General features: G+C 43.6%; 1 protein-coding gene across 1 annotated transcript in view; it reads right to left on the bottom strand.

Moving 5' to 3' along the window:
* Window positions 1-12875: 12875 nt before the first annotated feature.
* CAB39 (calcium binding protein 39) overlaps window positions 12876-21330 on the bottom strand; it is a 78104-nt gene continuing 69649 nt past the window's right edge. The window contains exons 6-9 of the mRNA XM_081096399.1: window positions 19359-19418; window positions 18025-18090; window positions 16228-16371; window positions 12876-15404 (exon numbers count right to left, since the gene is read on the bottom strand). Of these exons, the coding sequence (XP_080952525.1) occupies window positions 15216-15404; window positions 16228-16371; window positions 18025-18090; window positions 19359-19418 (459 nt within the window). The 3' untranslated portion in view covers window positions 12876-15215. The remainder of the gene's footprint in view (window positions 15405-16227; window positions 16372-18024; window positions 18091-19358; window positions 19419-21330) is intronic.

Here is a 21330-nt window from a genome sequence, read left to right as displayed (position 1 = left end):
TAGCCAAACTTCTAGAAAATTCGGTCTCCATTTCCTCATTCCTCTCCACACTCATCCTAGCTGGATCTGGCTTCTGTCCTCATACCTCCACCTGGTTTTTATTCTTCATTTTGTTGTTGTTGTTGTTGTTGTTGTTGTTAATCCTCACCAGAGGATATTTCCCCCCACTGATTTTTAGAGAGAGTGGAAGGGAGGGGGATACAGAGAGAGAAACATTGATGGAAGAGAGACACATCGATTGGTTGCCTCCCACACATGCCCTGACTGAATTGAACCCCAAACCCTTCAGTCCACAGGCTGCCGCTCTAAGCACTGAACAAGACTGGCTAGGGTTAATCCTCATCTTACTTGGGATGCCTTTGAGCTGCTTGGCCATGCCCTCTCCTGTGACTCCCCTCCAACCCCCCCCCCCCCCCCCCCCGGCCCCGTCCCCCCATCAGCCAAGTTGAGGAAGGGGATTGGCTCCAGTGGGAAGGTTTCCTGGGATCACCCCCACAATAGTTCATTATAAAACCAAAACCCCCAATGTGAACTTTTACATGTGTTTACCTTTCTCCAAATTGAGTAATTCAGTGTTGTTCTTAAAGGATATCTGGTTTATGACCATGTAAAGGCTGGTTATTTGAGACTTACAGTTATAGTTAACCTTCAATGGTCAGGGTAGGGGCTTGCTGGGGAGGCAGTGATCTCAGACAAAGGTATAGCCACTACCCTCAGAGTTCTGTCAGCTCCCCAGAACGTAATTCATCTTGTAACTTGAAGTTCGTACCCTTTGACCAACATGTCATTTCCTCCATCCACCAGCCTGTGGTAACCACCATCCTACTCTCTGCTTCTATGAGTTCAACTACTTTAGATCCCACATGTAAATGAGATAATACAGTGTCCGTCTTTCTCTGTCTGGTTTATTTCACTTAGTGTGATATCCTTCAGGTTCACCCATGTTGTCACAAATGGCAAGATTTTATTCTTTTTTTGTGGCTGAATAACATCCCATTGTATCCAGGCACACCACATTTTTAAATCCATTCATCCATGAGTGGATGCTTAGGTTGTTTCCATGTCTTGGCTTTGGTGGATAATGCTACAATGACCACGGGAGTGTACATGTCTTTTCAAGAGACTGATTTCCTTTCCTTTGGATATAGTGGAATTGCTGGTTCCTATGGTAGTTCCATTTTTAATTTTTGTACCTGATAAGTATATTGAAGAGATAGTTCCTCTGAAATACAGTAAAAAGAGACAAATCTCCAGAAAATCTAATTAATAAATAAGGTAGAAAATATTAATGTGAGAAAGAAAATATAACCACAGATAAAGTGGTTATTACATGTTATAATATGCGATATATACTCATATCAAATAAATATGAATGTTCCAAAGTGGATGATTTTACGGAAAAGTAAAATGGCCAAAATGGACTCAAGAAGTAGAAGAAAATAATAATGTCCTATAATCAAGGAAAATACTGAAAAAAGTTCTCAAGCAATTCTCTAAAAAAAAAAAAAAAAGGCTCTGAGCAGCCAGACCACTTATTGGATGGTTTTTTCAAACTAAAGGAACAGCGAGTTATGTTGGTGCTTCAATTAATTTTAGGCGTAGATTATATATTCTGACACAAAAATCTGACAAAAGAGAGAAACATACTTTTAGTTATGAAATGAGATACAGAAATTCAATGGTACATTAGAAGAACAGCGAAGTACTGCCAAGTAGAACTTCCAAGAATAAAGACACAGAGAAATTGCTTTGCAAAATAATGCTTAAAAGTAATAGCTATTCAAACTTTAAAAACATAAAGAAAATAAGACATCTATCTGACAAAACCCACAACAACCACTTAGTACTTTGTTATTTTTCACTCTATATGTGAATGTGTGTGTGGTATGTATGTGTTTCACTAAATTGGGGTGAGAGAGAGAGAGAGAGAGAGAGAGAGAGAGATCTCACTAGGGGTGTGTGGCCGAAAGGGGCCACATGCTGACCTGACAAGCTCAGGGGAGGCCTGCATGGCAGTCTTGCAAACTCAGAAACCTAAAGTAACCACAAAGGATGGTCTGAAATTAAACTTTAACTAAAAGCAGTTATGGTGGGCAGTTACGTCCTAGGCCGGGATCTTCACTGACAAGGTCAACCTTTACCTTAACTGAGCCGATCTGTCTTTTTGCATGTATGGTAACACACCCTTGAAATGTCTGGGTAACTTGTGACTTTCCTGTATCTGGAGCCCCTGGGGCACAACCTAATGTGCTGGGCGCCAGGACAAGTACCACAAATTCCTTCATCATCATGTTAATTGTTCCTGTACCCACCTAAGTATGTGCCCATCATTTTACTTTTTATCCAATCCCAGAGGTCCCCCCCCCCCCCCGCTTAATCCCACCTCCTTAATCTATCACCAATGAATTTCATGTAACCCACCTACGTCCCTCCTTTGATTGGAATGTATAAATATAAATGTAACCCGCCATTCTCCGGAGCATTATCTCAATTCGTTGAGGTTCTGCTTCCCGGCATATGTCGACAGTTTGGCTCAAATAAACTCACCAAAATTCTTTACAGGTTTCAATGTTTTTTTTACGTTAACAGGTGATTTGACGTTTGGGGAATATTTGGCAATGTTTGTCACAACTTGGGTTTGTCACAACTTAGGTGCTACTGTCCTCTAGGGTTTGTTACAACTTAGGTGCTACTGTGCTGTGTATAGGACAGTCCCCACAACAATTATCCAGTCTAAGATGAGAAGCTCTGGTTAATATCTTGCTTTTTTTTTCTTCTCTTTAGTTTCAGCATTTTCTCATGTGGTAGGTAGGCAGAATGCCCCCTCCCCCCATCAAGATAGCCATGGCCTAACCTTTGGAACCTGTGAATTTGTTACCTTACACGGTGAAAGGAACTTTATAGAAGTAATTAAGATTATGAACCTTAAAATAGGGAAATTATTCTGGTTTTACCTGAGTGACCACTCGAGTCCTTAAAGGCAGAGCACTTCCTCTGACTCAAGTGAGAGAGAGGTGGCAGAAAATTCACGGAGATCTGAAGCATGAGGAGGCCTGGAAATGGTGTTGCTGGTATGTAGATGGGGGAGGGGCAATGGGACAAGGAACCATGGTGCCTTTAAAGCGCTAGTTACTGAAACCAAGGGTACAAGCCACACTTGTGAGACAGGTGCTGGTGAAACAGCAAAGAGGATTATTCCAGTCACACATCTGAGAATATGGGGGACTCTTGTCACAAAGACCATCGTAACATCTCAGTGCAGGCAGAGGTTTTTATAAGGAGGGAGAGGGGAAGCAGAACAGAGATCAAGGGGAGGAGGCTGGACAGTTCTCTATGTGCAGACCAGCACAGCCCATTTCGGAAGGACCTCGAAACTGGTCAAATGATGGTCTTCTGGTCTTCGTCATCCTAGTTCTACGGTTGAAGGTCAGCAAATCCCCCAGAACTGGGATGACTGAAGGTCGGAGTCTGTATCTTCTGGAGTTAGTTCCTAGGATTCGTATACAAACCTGCTGTTTATCTACAAGCTGCCTCTTAGTCAGATTCAGCATTTACAGAAACAACGTCAAGAGAATGGTGGGGTGGGTCACAATTCCCCACTGTCACACACTGAGAGAAACGGGAACCCCGGAAAACAGAAACCTCAGTCCTAGTACCACACAGAACTGAAATCTGCCCCCAACCTGAATGAGCCTGGAAGGCCCTCTTCCCCCATCGCTGCCATGCCCCAGCACTTCCAGGTAAAGAGCCCAAGCGGTGGGCACCTCGTTTTGACCGAGTTGGACCAGGAGCAGAGGAAACAGCAGAGCCCACCTGTTCTGTTGAGTCACAGAACTCCGCAATAAGGAATTCGTGTTGCCACAAAACTTACAGTGTGTTACAACAGCAAAATAAAAGGAATGCTTTTGGCATAATTAAACATTCTCTCATATTCATGAACATCCTTGTCACCTCTCTCTGTCTTAATCCCCGCACCGAATCCATCAGCAAGTTCCCTGGCCTCTGTCTCCAAAATCTATCCAGACTGGACCGCTTCTCCCACTTTGGTCCCCACCATCCTCTCTTCTGGACCATCTTAGCTGGCCTCTCACCTGGACCTTCCCAGGTTCTCGCCAATGCGCACCCCCCTCCCCCCCCCCCCCCCCCCGCCCAAAGTCTGTTCCCTCTGCAGCCGCCAGAGGGCGCATTTAAAACGTCAATCAGACCACGCCCTGCCTCTGCCTAAAACCTGCTGACTTACCAGTTCCTTCATAATTCGGTACCCCCCCCCCCACCCCGCCCCAATAAGCCCCACAATATGGTCATTCATAATAAGCCCTGGCCAAGGGCCTCTAGGTCCTGCCCTATCAAGCGCTGCCTGTATGCTTTCCCAGTTTTTCTGTTCGAGTGTTTATCTTCACAAAAATAGAGAAGACCCTTTGTACTTTAAGAATATTAGCTTTGCCCTGGCTGGTTTGGCTCAGCGAATAAAGCGTCAGCCTGCGGAATGAAGGGTCCCAGGTTCAATTCCCGTCAAGGGCACATGCCCGGGTTGCGGGTTCGATCCCCAGTAAGGGGGGTGTGTGGTGCAAGAGGCAGCCAATCAATGGTTCTCTCTCATCATTGATATTTATATCTCTCTCTCCCTTCTGCTCTGAAATCAATAAAAATATATTTAAAAAAAGAATATTAGCTTTATCCGTCAGAACTGGTATTTTTCCATTTTGAGACCTGCCTTTTTGTTGCATTCATGGACTGTTTTGACATATAAATCCCTCAAATTTTCCATTATGATTTCTTCCTTGCCTGAGCACTTAGAAAGACTCTCTCCCCTTTAAACTTATATATTCACCAGTATTTTCTCCTAGCGCTGTTATATACACAGAACATCGAAATTGTTCGTCATTACTTTTAAAGTTCTTGACAATTGTAATACATTGCCTACTTGAGACAAATTTTAGAATGATTTTCCCATTTGTCTACAAAAACCTGTTGGAATTTTTATTGGATTTACTTTAATTTGGGGGAGAGACGGCATTCCTGCCCAGGAACATGGTTTGGTTTTTCCATTTACTTTCAGCTTATGGCCCCCAGTAAAGTTTTGTGCTTTTCTTCACTTAGGTCATAAAATGGATTCCTAGGAATTCCATATTTCTCCCTGGGGACACCATCGCAGGCCGAGCCCCTCTTCCTGCGGCCGGGTACCTGGAGAGAGTGAGAGGCATGGGGACGGAGAACTGGAGGTGGCGGTGGGCAGCGGGAGGCCCCTCCTGCTAGTGGGAGCCCCGTGGTGGCCACGCTCCGGGTCCGCCTGCCTCTGGCTGCTTTGGGAGATTCAGAGGCGCCCCCTGGCGGCCACCCCCGGGGCCGCGGTTCTGCTAATAATTCCATTTTAACATCACCTCCCCAGACTCCCCTTCCCTGCCAGCTGTTGGAGTCACCACCTCCCGTGAAGGAAGGCAAAAGATTCTGAACATTTCAGATTCAACAAAATACAATTAGAAAGATGGATATAAAAAAGTCACTCTAAAGCCAAATTGACTCTTTAAAATGTAGCAGCTACTTACTCATCCACTCAACACCCGTTGGAGGGTATGTTACTTGATAGGCTGGGGATTCAGAGGTGAACCCAGACAGAGAGAGCTCTACCGCTTCCTTGCGTCTTATGTTCTAGTGAAAGGAGACAAAAGCCAATCAAGTAAATAAATGTGATTATTTCCAAGAGTGTGAAGTTCTTTGAATAGCTCAGGAATAGAGAGGGGTGGGTGGCCATCACTGGCTAGGGGTCAGGGCAGACTTCTCTGCGGAGGTGCACTGAAATGGAGAGATGCGTGGGGGGGACTGAGCGTGTGAAGATGGGTGCACTACAGATCAACCCCCTCTTGTCAAATTCTACTTCTATATTACTTATAGAAAATATATCAGGAAAGAAGTGGACTAAATGTGTCCTTGTTGCCTGTCCATCCTTTCATATTCATATTTCTCAATGAAGTTATGTCTCACCCACAAGGTGAGGGTGAAGTTCCTGTTTGTCCACAGGGAGAAGGGGGGGGCTGCAGGCCCAGCAAATTGTATTCGTTTAGGGACATGGATGTTGGCAGCTTTGGCTTGTGAGAGGGAGGCATTTCTCTTTAGACCTTAAGCTCTCTTTCGGGCTGTGCTTAAGGACTTTTAAAAAATATATATATTTTATTGATTTCAGAGAGGAAGGGAGAGGGAGAGAGAGATAGGAACATCAATGATGAGAGAGAATCATTGATCGGCTGCCTACTGCACGCCCCACATTGGGGATCAAGCCCCGCAACCCAGGTATGTGCCCTGACTGGGAATTGGACCGTGACTTCCTGGTTCATAGGTCGACGCTCAACCACTGAGCCACGCCAGCCGGGCTTACGGAGTTTTTTCTGCTGTAATTATTGTTAGTACAGAAGAGCAAGTCTAGGAATTAATAACACATAGTATTAGGGGCTAAATCATGCCCCACCCCCACCCATATGTTGAAATCCTAACCCCCCAGTATCTCAGAATATGACTGTAGGTGGAGATAGGGTCTTTGAAGGGGCAATTACCTGAAAATGAAGTCATTAGGGTGGGCTCTGATCCACCATGACCTGCTGCCCTCTGTAGTTGTCCTTTGGCCTCTACAGATGTCCATTTGGAACATCCGGGATGTAACGTTAATTTTCAAAATATTAACATTCTTCCTCAGTAACTTTTGTCTGATGTATGAATGTTCTTTTCTCAAATTATCAAGGTTTCTTTCAGCCAACAGAGCTCTCAGCCCATTATAATGAGCTTTTCCTTGCATGAGAAATAAGCTGGCTTCTGTGAGAGCCGTGATGCTTTTGAATTTTTCTGACGGAATTTCGGCTTGTACTCTGCGGGTGCCCAGCACGGCTGATCGCGCCATCTGCTTTGGAGCGATTCTCCCCTAACGTTAAAGGGCACGTCGTCTCTAGATTGAATACTTGGCGAACACTCATTTATTTTTCTTGCTGTTATTCAGGGAGGACTTGAAATTATGCTGGTGCTACTGCCTCTCACTTGGTGTTTTCCTAACTTCAGTAAAGCTTTCTCAGTTTGAAGACTTTAACTATAAGTGTATTGATTACTTCATTTCCTTCACTAATTTAATGTATATTTGATTTATTTTTAAGTGTTTTAAAATAACCCTTTATTTTTAAAAAAGATGTTTTTATTGACTTTAGAGAGAGAGGAAGGGAGAGGGAGAGAGAGAGAGAATCATTGATCGGCTGCCTCCTGCACACCTCACAATGGGGATTCAGCCCACAATCTGGGCATGTGCCCTGACTGGGAATCCAATCGTGACCTCCGGTTCATAGGTTGACGTTCAACCACTGAGTCACGCCAGCCAGGCTGAACTGATGATCTTTTGATGCATGGAACCAGCTCACCCAACTAAGCCACACGGGCCAGAGTTAAAATAACCCTTTGAGTGACATCAATCAGTTTCTTCAAAATATTTTAGGAACTCGGTTTCTGGTGCATGCGTTACATCCAATCCAAGTTCCCATCATCCATGTTAGTGTTCTCCCAAGAAGGCCACCTAATGAGTCCTCGTTAGCGAGTAGCTACATAAAGGCTTGATCTGATTTTTTTTTCAGTTTTCTAATATTTCATTTTGTTTGATACATTCATCACTCTCCCTTCCCCTTCTTTGCTTCTTGCGAAAGCAGCTCACACATTCGCGAAGATCATTTTCATCCAAAGCACCTTTTAGCCCTGTCTAAAGTGTCTTTTTAATCCTTCTGATGTATTTTGAAGGCTGTTCTGGCTGCAGGTACTGGATATTAGATGCGTTTTGATGCATCCTCTAAAGACTGGATTCTTCTTTAATGCTAGCCATCAGCACAGCTTGTTCTGAATGTTTATATTTCTTTTTGAAGCATTCTTTTCTAAAAGCCTCTATTTTAAGCCCAAGGAAAGAGTTGGTGGTTTCCAGCTCTTTGTTAATGGTCTCTGGTTTAAAAAAAAAAAGATTAAATTTTTTTAGAGCAGTTTTAGATTCACAGCAAAATTAAGAGGTACAGATAATTCCCATAAACCCCTTACCCCCATAGATGCACAGCCTCCTCCACTATCAACATCCCCCAGCTGAGTGGTACTTTGTTACAGTGGATAATCACCCAAAGTTCATAGTTCATTTTAGGGTTCATTCTTGGTGTATATTCTGAGTTTGGACAAATGTGTAGTGACATATATCCATCATTACAGTGTCATGCAGATATTCTCACTGCCCTACAAATCCTGGTCATTCTAATAGGCGTGTAGGGTATCACTGTTGTTTTCATTTGCATTTCTCTGATTACATATGATGTGAAGCATATCTGGTTTTGAGGCATAACAAACAAAATTTGCTGTCGATTGCTTGGGAGGAGGAGGTGAGCAGGAAGGCAAGGAATTGAGGATGATTATTGATGCAAGAAACTAGAGCCCCACCCTACCTGGTTTGGCTCAGTGGATAGAGCATCGGCCTACAGACTGAAGGGTCCCAGGTTCCATTCCGGTCAAGGGCATATGCCTGGATTGTGGGGCTCAATCCCCAGTAAGGGGGGTGCTGGAGGCAGCTGATCAATGATTCTCTCATCATTGATGTTTCTATCTCTCCCTCTCCCTTCCTCTCTGAAATCAATAAAAATATATTTTTTTAAAAAGAAAAGAAACTAGAGTCCTGAGCTTGGGCGGGCCTGGCGGGTGGGCCTGTGTGAGTTCTTTTTTGGACCTAGGAGTTCTGGGCTTCTGGACATCCATGTACAGCGGTCCTGGGCAGTCCCCTCACACACTGAAGACCTTTTGCCTTGTATTACTGGGTGTAATTCTTCCCTTTCCCCAAGCCATTTTTAAAAAATATCACTTATTTTGTTTTCACCATCTATATATATATAAAAGCCCAGCGATCCTTAAGGTGGAATGATCAGAATGACCAGTCGCTATGATGTGCACTGACCACCAGGGGGCAGATGCTCAATGCAGGAGCTGCCCCCTGTGGTCAGTGTGCTCCCACAGCAGGAGCACCGCTCAGCCAGAAGCCGCGCAGTGGCGGTGGTGGGAGCCTCTCCCGCCTCTGTGGCAGTGCTAAGGAACCGTGAGCCAGGCGGTTAGGAGCGAGGAGTCCCAGATTGCAAGAGGGTGCTGGCCAGGCTGAGGCCTCCCTCCACACGAATTTCATGCATCGGTCCCCTAGTTTCATTATAAAAAATGTTAAGCATACAGAAAACTGGAAGAATTTTACAGGGGAATATGATATAATGGGAGAAAAGAGACCAACCTCCTCCTATGCAAAAAATTCCAAATAATTGATGCTGTCAAGGAGGTGGAGTCCACCCCCATCCTGGAGTGTGCGATGCACATAGCAACACCTTCCTCAGCCAGGGCCATGGTGCTGTGCACCCTCAATGTGACACGATGACAACGGCATTTGATTTGTGTGGTCCTCTTCCCAAAATGCAGTCTCATTCTAATCATGAGAAAAACACCGGACAAATATCCCAGCCATGGGGGATGCTGCAATCTGCCTGCCTGGTAGAGCTCAAATACATCAAAAGCAAGGCAAGTCTGAGAGGCTCCCAGCCAGGGGAGCCCATGGGGACATGATGAGGAAATGTCGTGCGGGTCCTGGTACAGAAAAGGGCATTAGGGAAAACTAAGGAAGTCTGAATAAAGTATAGATTTTATGGGTCCATTGATTATGGCAGAGGTACCAAACTAAGACGTCAATAAGAGAAACAGGCCTGCTTTATGGAAACTCTGTACTATCTTTTCAATTTTTCTGCAAATCTAAAACTCTTCTAAAAAATAAAATAAAAACCCCACCACATCCTACCACCTACGTTCTGTCACATTTTATAATCTTTATCACACATCTGTCTGTCTCTTTTTTTAAAAAAACATCTCTTGACTATCCACTCCTTTTGCTCAAAATGACACCCAGGAAGTCCTGGCACACAACACACACACCGGGCTCAGGTCCTTTGGTGTCTGTCACCTTCCTTTTACCCTCTATGAAGGCCCTGGCGCCAGGCTCAGTGGCTGCTGGAAACGAGCAGCCCTACTGCCACCCAGTGGACGTTTTAAAGTAAAGCGTTGCATGCTGGACAAGCTGGAGGAGGGCCCTCGCCTGGCCGGGCTGGGAGTAGTCTGAGCTTAGGCTGCACATGAACCAGCCCCTTCTCCAGATCCCCCTCCCCAATTCTTACCTAGATCTGGACTTTTCTTTCCTAACTCTGCCCCAATTCCAAACTGTGCAGTAATTTTGTATTTGCTAACCTTCTCCATCTAAGTCTACTACATTTTTTAAGAAAGTCTTTTTTAGAAGGAGAGAAATCATGAGGGAATTAGGCATTTTCCAGTTTTGATGGCCGTAAAGAGTAATTTCTGTGCAGAGGTGTGGCCTGTCCAGCTGCTTTTGAGAGTCTGAAGGCTTCAGCTGGCTGGGTATTGGGGACTGGGGGACGGCGGCCTGGGCCTGGCCTCAGGCAGCAGAAACTGTGGTCGCAAGAGGCCTTGCTGTGCTGGGCCACAGGTACCTGTTGTGAGTCAGGCTTTGATGCGCATGTGCTTCCCGAGAGGGTGGGGGGCAGCAGTGCTTTGCATCCCATGGCCTCCTCCATGTGGCTGACCACAGGCATGGCTGCTCATGCCTCTGGGTTAGAAGAAACCAAATGAGCACGTCTAGTTTGGGTTTCCCCAGAAGTAGAGCCTGGGACAAAGGTTTGAACGCTAGTCATTTATTTGGGACTTGATCCCAGGAAGTCCTGGTACAGTGTGAGATATGAGCCAGGGGAAGGAAAGAGTCAGATAAAGGATATGCCATTAAACCATTCCTGCGGTGTCCTTGGAGCTGTCTGCTGGCGAGCACCCCCAGCCGGGGTCCAGGACACGGGGGTCGGGGCTGCTTCTGGTGACACCAGCTGCGCATCTGGAGCCCTGGGCTGCAATACATAGCTTTCAGAGGCAGAAGAGGGTGCCAAGGGGATGGGACGGGGCACTGCTAGGTCCTCTTAGTGTGCTCATATGATGGGGCTCAGCACCCAACCCCACTCATCCCCAGTGGATGCCAGTCCCGGGCGGGATGGACAGCCCAATGGCTGGGGAGAGCGCAGGACCACGCAGTCAGCTGAGCACAACAAGGTGCTATATGGGTTGAGGGGGCCCTCATTGCCTCCACACAAGTGAGATTTTCAATGGTGGGGAGATGCACAGACCTTTGGTGTGTGGAGGAGAGTGTGCCAGGCAGCCATGAGGTGTGTGTGTGTGTGTGTGTGTGTGTGTGTGTGTGGGTTGGGGGGAGCCAGCTGGGGAGCAGCCTTGTCTGGAATCTTCCCCTGGGCTGGGCTGTGGCACTGTCCACCGCTCTGGCTGAATCTCCACCAAATGGAAGACCCAGCTACTGAAAACTAGAGCAGGATCTTGTTATTTCCATGGCACACCAAGTATTTAGGTGATAAAAATGTATTACCAAGAATGGGAGTTCTGATGAGCAAAAGCTCATTTTGTAGAGAATGTTGAAAATATAAAGCTTCCCCCCAAATCTCCAGTCTTCCCGAAGTTCTACTGGATGAAAGAATTTCACCAACTGCAGAGGGCACTCTTCTGCACAGACACCTGGTGGTCCCCGGGGAAGACCTAGGTCCCCGACAGGCCAGACATCAGCCCTCGCCCAAGGACCACACAGGGACCAACCATGAGCAAGGTCATTGTCATGTCAGCTGTGGAGAGACTCGCCTGTGCAGCCATCACCACCATCTCTGGTCAGCATGAACTCTGGGAGCAGAAGTCCCTACAAGAAAGTTGGAAAGCTTTGCCCCTATAAATTATGCGTTGGTGCTGGAATGTGGGTTGACCAAAGCGAAGTGTCGGCAGGCGGAGGCGGATGGTCCTTTCTTGGTGGAGCTGGTGAGGTGTGTTCAGTCTGCTCCTGAGGGAGGTCTTCTCCCAGGGCTGGTTTTGGGAGCCAACCAAGATCACTTTCAGATTATAGTGTGTGTGTGTGTGTGTGTGTGTGTGTGTGTGGGGGGGGGTGTTACTCACCACCTTGGAGCGGCGCTAGCCCCAGAACGCACAAGCTGTGCGGCATTGCAGCCTCAGAGCTGTCAGTCACTGTCTTGTTGGATCCTCATAGACACGGAAGGCAGAATAGCCACACGTTACAGAGCGGCCCAAGCTCAGTTTCTGTGTGTTTGACAGAGAGAGGGGACACCTGACTGCCCACTGGTAGGAAGCAGAACCTGTGCTAAGGCATGAAGCCACCTCAGAGAAAGGGCAGAGTCACAAGTTCTGACCTCAGGGACCCTGACATCTTTGGAGAACTACCTAGAAGAGATAACAAGATGCCATCCAGACATCTTGTGTTCTTGGCAAGAGCATATCCCTTGCCATCACCTGACAACGGGGTCCCACTCATGACAAGGGTGGAAATAACCGAGGGCAGGCTGTGGCTCCGTTACAGGCAGCCTGAGGTCACAGCTTCGCCCAGGTGCCATTGAACACCGTGCTTCTGTATTCTCTCACCTTCATTGTAGCTTCACTCTAGCTGCTTATAAACACTCCTGCTCAGGGCTTTAGTTTTACCTTAGAGTATTCAGAATAAAGGGTCACAGAAATGAAGAGAAAGGATCCCCCAAAGCCACGGTGTCAAAGCGATGCTAGCAAAAGGCCTAATGATATTTAACTGTGGAAGGAAGGGTGTGGCAGCTGTGAGCCCTATACTATAAGTGAAAATCATGTTTGACACCAAAAATAAAACCCTGGGGAAAAAAAAGACAGAGGAGTGTGTATGGTTCCAGTTTGTGGCAAAGCTGTCCTCATGTCTCCTGATGGGGCTGTTCATAGCGACACGAATGCAACAATTTGTATGACATCGTCAACATGCACAATGCTGTTTCTCCAAAATTTTATTTTAATTTAAATTACAGGGCCAGCCATAGTCTGATAAGAAATTACTTTTCTTCAGGAGAAAGGAAATGCTCTCATGGCATTGTTAACAGGTGTCTCCATCTCCACTTCTTTCTAAGGGTTAAAAATCACATGGAATAACTGACTTATGTAAAATTAAACCTTTATGACACAAAGAGAAACACCTCCAGTTTAACAGTTTTGGTAACATGAATATATTAAAGGATCATAACTTTAAATGCAACTTTTCAACTTTGAATGTTTTCACATTTTTGTTTAAAATCAAACAAAAAAAAAACAACAACCCCAAAATCCTAACTATGTCCAGATTCCAATGCGATGTACCACACGGTGTTTTGACATGCTGCCCTCACTGTCCTCCACGCTCTAGTGCTATGATGACGTCACGGAGTGGAAGCTGTTTGTTGTTTCCAGTTCTAAGAACCAGCTTGGCAGGAAACCTTCCTTCCACCTGGTGTAATTACTGTTCTCCCCTGAAACCTAACACCCAGCACTGGACACAGAACCAGGAGGCTTCACGGCCAGGTCTGCCTTCCCAAACGTCTTGATATTTCCAACTCAAGAAGCTTAGATCACTTCCCCTACTTCCAATGGAAAAATATGAATGATTTTACACAGATTTTGGTAAAGACAGCCTCAGGAAAACCAATGCCGACTGCCATTTAATTAAATAGAATAAAATACATCTATGTTTTCTGGAGCTATTTTCCTAACTGGTGTTCCTAGAAGGAGGTCTTGCAACCTGCTGAAGCATCACTTGGGAGTTTCTTTTTACTGGCCGATAAATAATTCAATTAGTAAGAGAGGCTAGCAAAGAATAATCATGTAAATTTCTTAGTCAGCCACAGCCATGCTAAATTCAAACTGGCAAACTCTGATTGTAAGTTGTGATCTTTGTATCACTAAGATGAACAGATACCATTCTAATAACTTTACATAGATATATCCTAGGAGACGTTGCTCTGCCGTGGTCACAGTAACAAAAAGTGGTGCAAAATCAGTTACTTTATAAATACTGATAATTTGCAGCATTAAGGAACAGAACATTAAAAAAAATAAACTTCCCCATAGGACACCTGTGACTAGGAACTCTTCTTTTCCTAAGAGAAGCCGAAGCTTAATGATTCAGTTCCACAACTACTGTACGGGCTGACTTACTCTAAAGAAAAGGTGCTCTACTGAGGCTTCCCACAGAGAATCAGCGTTAACTGCGCACAATCAGTATCATCCATAGGTTGAGGAAACTCATTTTAAATGAATAAGGCCAGTACTACGCAGGAAAGAGGGCTGACTGAGTTCCAAGTCTGTATTGTACCCTATTGATGGCACCCCACTAGATAACTGAATACAAAGGATTGGTTTACTTTTGTCTTTTAATGCTGTGATACTTAAATGTTAAATCAGCATTTTCATGTGATCTGAAGTATTTCAATTACATATGAGCATTCATTTTTTTGCAAAGACTCAATATTAGGTAATAGTTACATACTAATACAATAACATTCCTCTGCTGTACAAATTAAATCATTTAAAAGAAATGAGCATTCTAAGAATTATATACAAAAGAAACCTGTAAGCATTGTTGAAATGAAATGCGAGGTGTCGCTGCTAGCTCTACTGTTTGAAAAGATCTTCCAAAAGGGAAATTAACAAATACCTTCCAACATATCCAGGTTTACAAGTCTCAAGAAAATCAAATGTCAAAAAATTCTAGAAAGCCGTGAAAAGCGTATATACATTTTTCTTATGACCTTATGAAGCGTCACACTTTTAAGAAGTTGCTAAGTTTCAGTATCAATTTATTCGCACGTCAACTTTAACCACCCCAAAAGCTCACATCGTGGGTACAGTTCCCCTGATTCTAAATACAGCGCTGCACGATCTTCCTGTAGTGAAGGCAGACAATCTCACCAAGAATCCACGCCCAGCTCTTTAACATAAGTGCAAACCTGCAGGTTTAATCTGACCCTATCTCGCCTTCTGCCCCTCCGTCACACTATCACCCCTACATTTGCCCTCACGAACCTAGCCGTGTTCAGAACTCCTACAGCAAACAGGGTCTCTGAATTCTGAAATGACACAAAGATCAAGAGAAAGTCCACGTGTGCTCTAGTGTGCAAGAAAGCAGCAGCTACGTTCTCCAAGATGGACTAAAAAAACAAAACAAGATAAAATGAAAAACCGTTCACTTAACAGCAGACTAGCATAATGTTCCTCATGAATCGGTGAGAGTGCCTGGCGCTGACGAGCTAACAGCAGGTGCTGGGTTTGGATTTAATATTTCGGATGTTTATGGGGAGTTAGGCTTCTTGCTGAGCTGGTCTCTTCAAGTCCCTGATCTGTTTAACTAAATAGGTCTTCTCGTCATTAAACTGCTCGTCCTCGGTCCTGTCGTTCTGAAACTTGCTGAGGAACTCTATGAGTTTGGTCTGGTTCTTGAGGAGGATGTCTAGGATGGGCTGTGTCTTGTTAGGGTTGGCAACAAACACCTGCCGGAGAGAAATCTGCATCAGCTACAGGAAAGAACGAGGCAGGACACATCCAGAACTTCCCTCCCTGGGCACGTGAAGTCGGGATAACTCAGTCAGAGGTTTGTGCTTCAGGATATCTTATTTCACAATTTGAAAATTAAAAAAAAGATTTACAGCCCTAGCTGGTTTGGCTCACTGGATAGAGCATCGGGCTGGAGACTGAAGGGTCCCAGGTTCGATTCCGGTCAAGGGCTTGTACCTTGGTTGCAGGCACATCCCCAGTAGGGGGTGTGCAGGAGGCATCTGATCGATGCTTCTCTCTTATCGATGTTTCTAACTCTCTATCCCTCTCCCTTCCTCTCTGTAAAAAAGCAATAAAATATATTTTAAAAAAAAGATTTACATGCTTTAGTACAAAGAGGACTGGTACTTTCCCTCATGCTCTGAAACTCAGTAGTTGGTATTAAAATATAGATGCTGATTTTAGGATAACATTTGCAGAAATTATTTCTGGGCACAAAAGGTCAAAATGAATTTTGAGAATAAAAACCTCCACAGAAAGCATTAAGATACGGGTTACCCCTTAACTTTGTGATTAATAATTTTCTAAGACAAATGGCACTCCTTTGTAAATATACTTATTCTGTTCCCAAATTGAAATGATTACCCTGTTTCTGGGTCTATTTTTCTGTTTAAATGTTGTACCACACAAAACATGAAAATTAACTGAATTGTATCACTTAGATTACCAAAGTGGGGCTAATACTATTTCAGAAATTTGTAAACGAAATGAGACTGACAACTTCAGGAGAAAATATTGTTTGTGGTTTTAGTACTCTACCTTAAAAACGTGAAAGGCCTCAAACTGGATGTTACGACTTTTGTCTCGTAGAAGATTCATCATTAATTTGAGGTTCTCAGGTTTACTGATGTATTTTGTCATAATTGTGAAGTTGTGTCGGTCTAATAATAGTTCACCGAGAAGCTGAGAAGACATTTAAAGAATCACTCTACATTATCATTAAGAGTCTAAGGAAAATCAAAGTCTGAAAAATAATTCATTTAATAATCATCATTATTAAGTACAGAGTATCACTAGGCCCCCCCAAAGACTGATGAAATGAACCGAACTATGACCTAGAACAGTGATGGCGAACCTATGACATGCGTGTCAGAAGTGACACGCGAACTCATTTTTTTGGTTGATTTTTCTTTGTTAAATGGCATTTAAATATATAACATAAATATCAAAAATGTGTCTTTGTTTTACTATGGTTGCAAATATCAAAAAATTTCTATATGTGACACAGCACCAGAGTTAAGTTAGGGTTTTCCAAAATGCTGACACACCAGGCTCAAAAGAATCGCCATCACTGACCTAGAAGCTATGGAGTGCCTACTGTCCGTTACACAAACACCCACCTTTCCCTCGGGCATTTAAACCTATGGTGAGTCTGACACTGCTCTCTGAAGAGAATATTCAGGCACATTTGGCCCCAAATTTAAGACTGTCAGAGCCTGCCTGCTCTTTAAATAGCATTTGTGTTATCTCACTAAAAAGAAACTATCGAAGAAAGTGTTTAGAAGTTCTTGGTAATTCCTGTTAACTAACCACAAACCTTAGCTTAATTAAAAATTATTTTTTTTATTTTTAAATTTTATTTATCTGGATTTCATAGGAAAAGGATCATGTCCGAAGTTTTCCATACACTAACTTCTACACATGCCAAAGTTATAATATCTGATTCAGAAAGGCTGATAAAAATGAAAATTTTTCTATTCCTTTTTCAGCCAAGTATCCTGAAGATACTCCATTTCTTCCTTAGTGACTCCTCATCACTAATAACATCAGTTAAGCAGAAAAGAAACCTGTGCCTTCAGGGCTTACTGAATTCACAGAGGTTGGTTATACCTTATCAGTCCTTAATTTTTCAATTGTTGTTGCTTATTCTAGATTTTCTTTGGCAGCCACCTCTTCACGCCATCAGTGCCCACATCTAGTGCAGATCGAGTGTGTGGTGATGTGGCCTGCAGTGGGAGAGGGCCAAGCTGGGGCCCTTGTGGACAGAGGCAGAAGCAGAGTGGGGGAGGGGCTAGTCCTGGTACGATCGGCCTGGGTTCGCGTCCTGCTTCCCTGCTCCTTGTGAGCTATGTAACCTCGAGCACGCTGTTAACTTCTACTGGAATTGTTCATATCCTATTTTGATATGGAGCAGCCAAACCCGTCTATGGTCCAGTCTCACTGCTTACTCCTCCCCCTTCCCTCACACAGCAAGTCCCTGCCATTAGGGTTCCATCCTGGGGAGATAGCACCTACAGTGTCTTCATCTAACAGACATGATTCTAAGTTTTGAAAATATGCTTCAAAATCTAAAACACTGCATCGCTAAGAGAGAAAGTCCTCTTCAAAATTCTGTGTGCTGAGTTTGGGGTCTCTAACTTACAGAGAGGTGGGCAGGAGCCCTGTGTGGACCTCTGCTGAACCCCACCCCTTTCCACAAAAATTCTGATCATGGACAAACATATTTTCATCTAAAGGTCTAAGACCCACATACTAGCATAACCCCCTTTCCTCAAATCCAAAGTTCAAACACAGGGTGAAGAGATGTGAACTAGATAAAATAAATAATTGTCATACCTTGAGTGACTGTCTTTTTGTCACATAATTTTCTGAATGAAGTAACTTCTCATACTCACTGAAGAACTAAGACAAAAAACACATATCAGAGTTATTTATTTGTTTTTTGAAGACGGATAGATAATGTCAGAAAGTTTGAGTGGAAGCTCTAACACCTCGAAGGTCAGTCACTGCCCAAGCTCGCCTCTGCCAGCCTGTTCCACACCCTTCCTCCAAGGTGCTCAGAAACTCTCAGGGTGATACCTGCTGATGACCTCTGTGAAGAGGGCTCTTGGGACTGATCCCCTCCTAGTTCTAGACAGGCCCATATACTAGTAGAGCTTAAATCTGATCCTCTTCTGTCACCCAAACTCCATATTCACGAAACAACTCCCTTTCCCTGACCGTTTCCTCACTGCTGAGTCAGCTATCATTTCTTGGTGTTATATTAGAAAATTCATATTTGTTACAGAGGAGAACTCAACTATCCAGAGCATAAATACAAAGAGAAAAGTTACCTGTTCTTTCAACGCATCAAGTAAGGAGAGAAAATAATTAAGAACAGAAGAGAGAGGAAACTCATACTGTGTTATATTGGAAGAGGTCCTACAGAATGTAGGCTCAGGCTCAAACTTGAATAATGGGAGGGATTTCACTTAGAATTGGGGGGAAGGAAAGGATTCTTAGGGGATAAAAAGGGAAGGACACAGCATGAGTAGAGGCCTGGAAAATGCAGAATGCTACAGATTTAGGAACTGACATGTGTCCACTAGAATCATGTACAAATCTAAGGGGACTCTATTACCAGGAAGTCTGACATCCATTGACTCAAGCTGGAAGGGACCTCACCGCTGGGCTAGTCCAATGTCCTCATTTTAGAAATAAGGATAGGCTTCTGAGTCCTCAGTGGTAATGGCCTTGGTGGTGACAAGCTGTCAGCTGCAGAGCAGGGGCAGAACCGGGTTCTGCCTCTAGGCAAGAGCTCGTCTCAACTATCAGGTGCTGCTTCCCTTTCTCGCTATTTGTTAGCAGCACAAATGGAAAGGAGAGTTAGGAAGTCAAATAATATTTTTCTTTTATCTCAACTGTGTATTATTATTCAGCACCAAAGTGCTTTACTTTCCTCTTCTAAATCAAGAAAAGATCCAAATGGCAGCATGTCAATCAAACAGATAAAGTCTGCTTCTAATCAGATAAAGTGCTATACCTCCTTTCAGTAGAGAAATGGTTATGGCACCACCTTAAAACTTTACATTTGCAAAATAAACAGTCTGGTACAAAATCTAATTTAACCTTTCATTTCTGATAATAAAACTTAAAATTTGCTATTATGAAATAGTATTTCATATACTTACTCTATCATAATGTTGTTCCAAAAATTCTGCACTGAGCAACTTATGTCTTGTAAGCAAATCCTAGAAAAAGGAAATATACTGTTAAAATGTTGTTCTCGCATTCAGGTTCTTTTAGAAAAGAGAATCCTAAAACATTCCACGCCATTTTACCTAATAAAAACTGTTGTTAAAATTACTATACTTAAATTGAGCATGAACTGTATTGAGGATAATGATTTTGTATGAGTAAATAAAATCAATAATCTGTAATTGTGATTTTAATGCTTATGATTAGTCACACATCTATAACTCTTAGCAGGAAAAATTTAAAAACAAACATATAAGGCAATGGGAATATATGTTCAAAAAAGAGAATAAAGAATTGAAGTGAAATAAAAAGTAAACAACTGTAATAAAATGTCAAATTGAAACTGCTCCTGGTGGAGAAAAAGGACATTTCTTTAATTAGAAGTATTGGAGGTTCCATTTCCTTCCTCCTAAATTCAATTGCATTCAGTTTCATATCTAATGCAACCTTTTGCAGAGGTAAAATGTTTTTGAAAAGCCCTGTCATTTTATAAACATTAGCTCCTAAGTAAGCAGAATAACACTGCAGGAATGTAGGAACAAAAATCAGTAAGACCTCGAGTCTAACTCTGCATTACTATAAAACAGAGCTTAGGTCTCACCCCACGGATTTCCCTGGAAACAAGTCAAGGATCATTCATTTAGAAAATACCTACAATGTGCCAGGTAACATTCTAAGTGCTAAGGTTACAAAGGAGAAAGATGTGGTCCCTGCCTCCAAGGACCTGGAAGTTAGCAATGATTAGCCTTGATCTCACCAGGTTGGGTTGGGGAAGGGGGAAGGGAACATGTGACAGCAGGAATGGCCAGACAATATTTGGTCAATCAATGAATTACATTCCTTTAGAGCTCCCTACTGGAGAGGTTGGTGCCAATAATCTCCTTCTCACAACCAACTTTCCTTAACTCATTTTCTTTGCTATTTATGTTTGAGTTACCAAGGTTACATTGAACTAGAGTTTCCTAAGTACATCCAAGTGCTATGGAAATGGGAAAGCTCTGAGAAATGTTCCACGGTCAAGCTGACATGGAAAGCACTACAGCTCTGGTTGCTTCATGGGGCTCCATCTGGCAGCAGGAGATTCTGTAGGGAACTCTGTCACCTGCTTTGTTAGCACCCTTCCCTGAAAAGGCCTCCATGGCACAGGCTTGACCCTCTCTAGGTACCTACTACCTTCGGAGCTCCACTTGTCACTTCCACAGGGAGCCCTTCCAGACTGGCCACCAGCATGCAAGCATGGTCACAGGTATGACCTGTTCATCTGTGAGATGACCTGATGAATGTTTCGTGCCAGACTGCACATTCTGTAAACACAAGGCTCAAGTCTGTTTTAAATCTTTGAATCCCCAGCACCTATGCAGTGCCCAGCACATAGTAAGAGCTTAATATTTAATAAATGAATGAACCAACATCAGGGAATATGTTTTGGAAAATGTCACACTAACCAAGGTTCAAAGTGTGCTTGTTAAGAAGGCTTCTAATTCTACCCCAAAGATTTACAGGTGTTTAAACTGCTGGATAGGTTGTACACTGTATGTTCAGGAAAGACCTACCAAATTTATTCTAAATCCCCCTTAGGGAATAAACAGGCAAAACAGAAACCCTGGAGTTTATTTGAGTACCTTAAGAGTCTGGTAAGAAATGCTATGAAGTACCCAGATAGGGAAGGAGAGATGGCAGGGGTAGGAGAATTGATATTATCTCAGTATATCATGGGGCCAGATGTAAGGGAGAGAGGAACATGAGAACGTTAAGGGCAAGTACCAGGAATGCTTGTTAAGATCACTTCCTTTTAACATGCTACTGTGGTCTGTTTATGGTGGTCTCCTCTGTGTAAGAGCCTCAAGAGTTAGGGGGTGTGTATGGCTCATTGCTGAACCCCACACCTATAGAACAACACTCAAC

Source organism: Myotis nattereri (genome assembly GCF_964212035.1).
Source record: "Myotis nattereri genome assembly, chromosome: 7".
NCBI classification, from domain to species: domain Eukaryota; kingdom Metazoa; phylum Chordata; class Mammalia; order Chiroptera; family Vespertilionidae; genus Myotis; species Myotis nattereri.
Note: the sequence above shows the minus strand (reverse complement) of the source record. Positions and strands in the feature narration are given on the sequence as shown.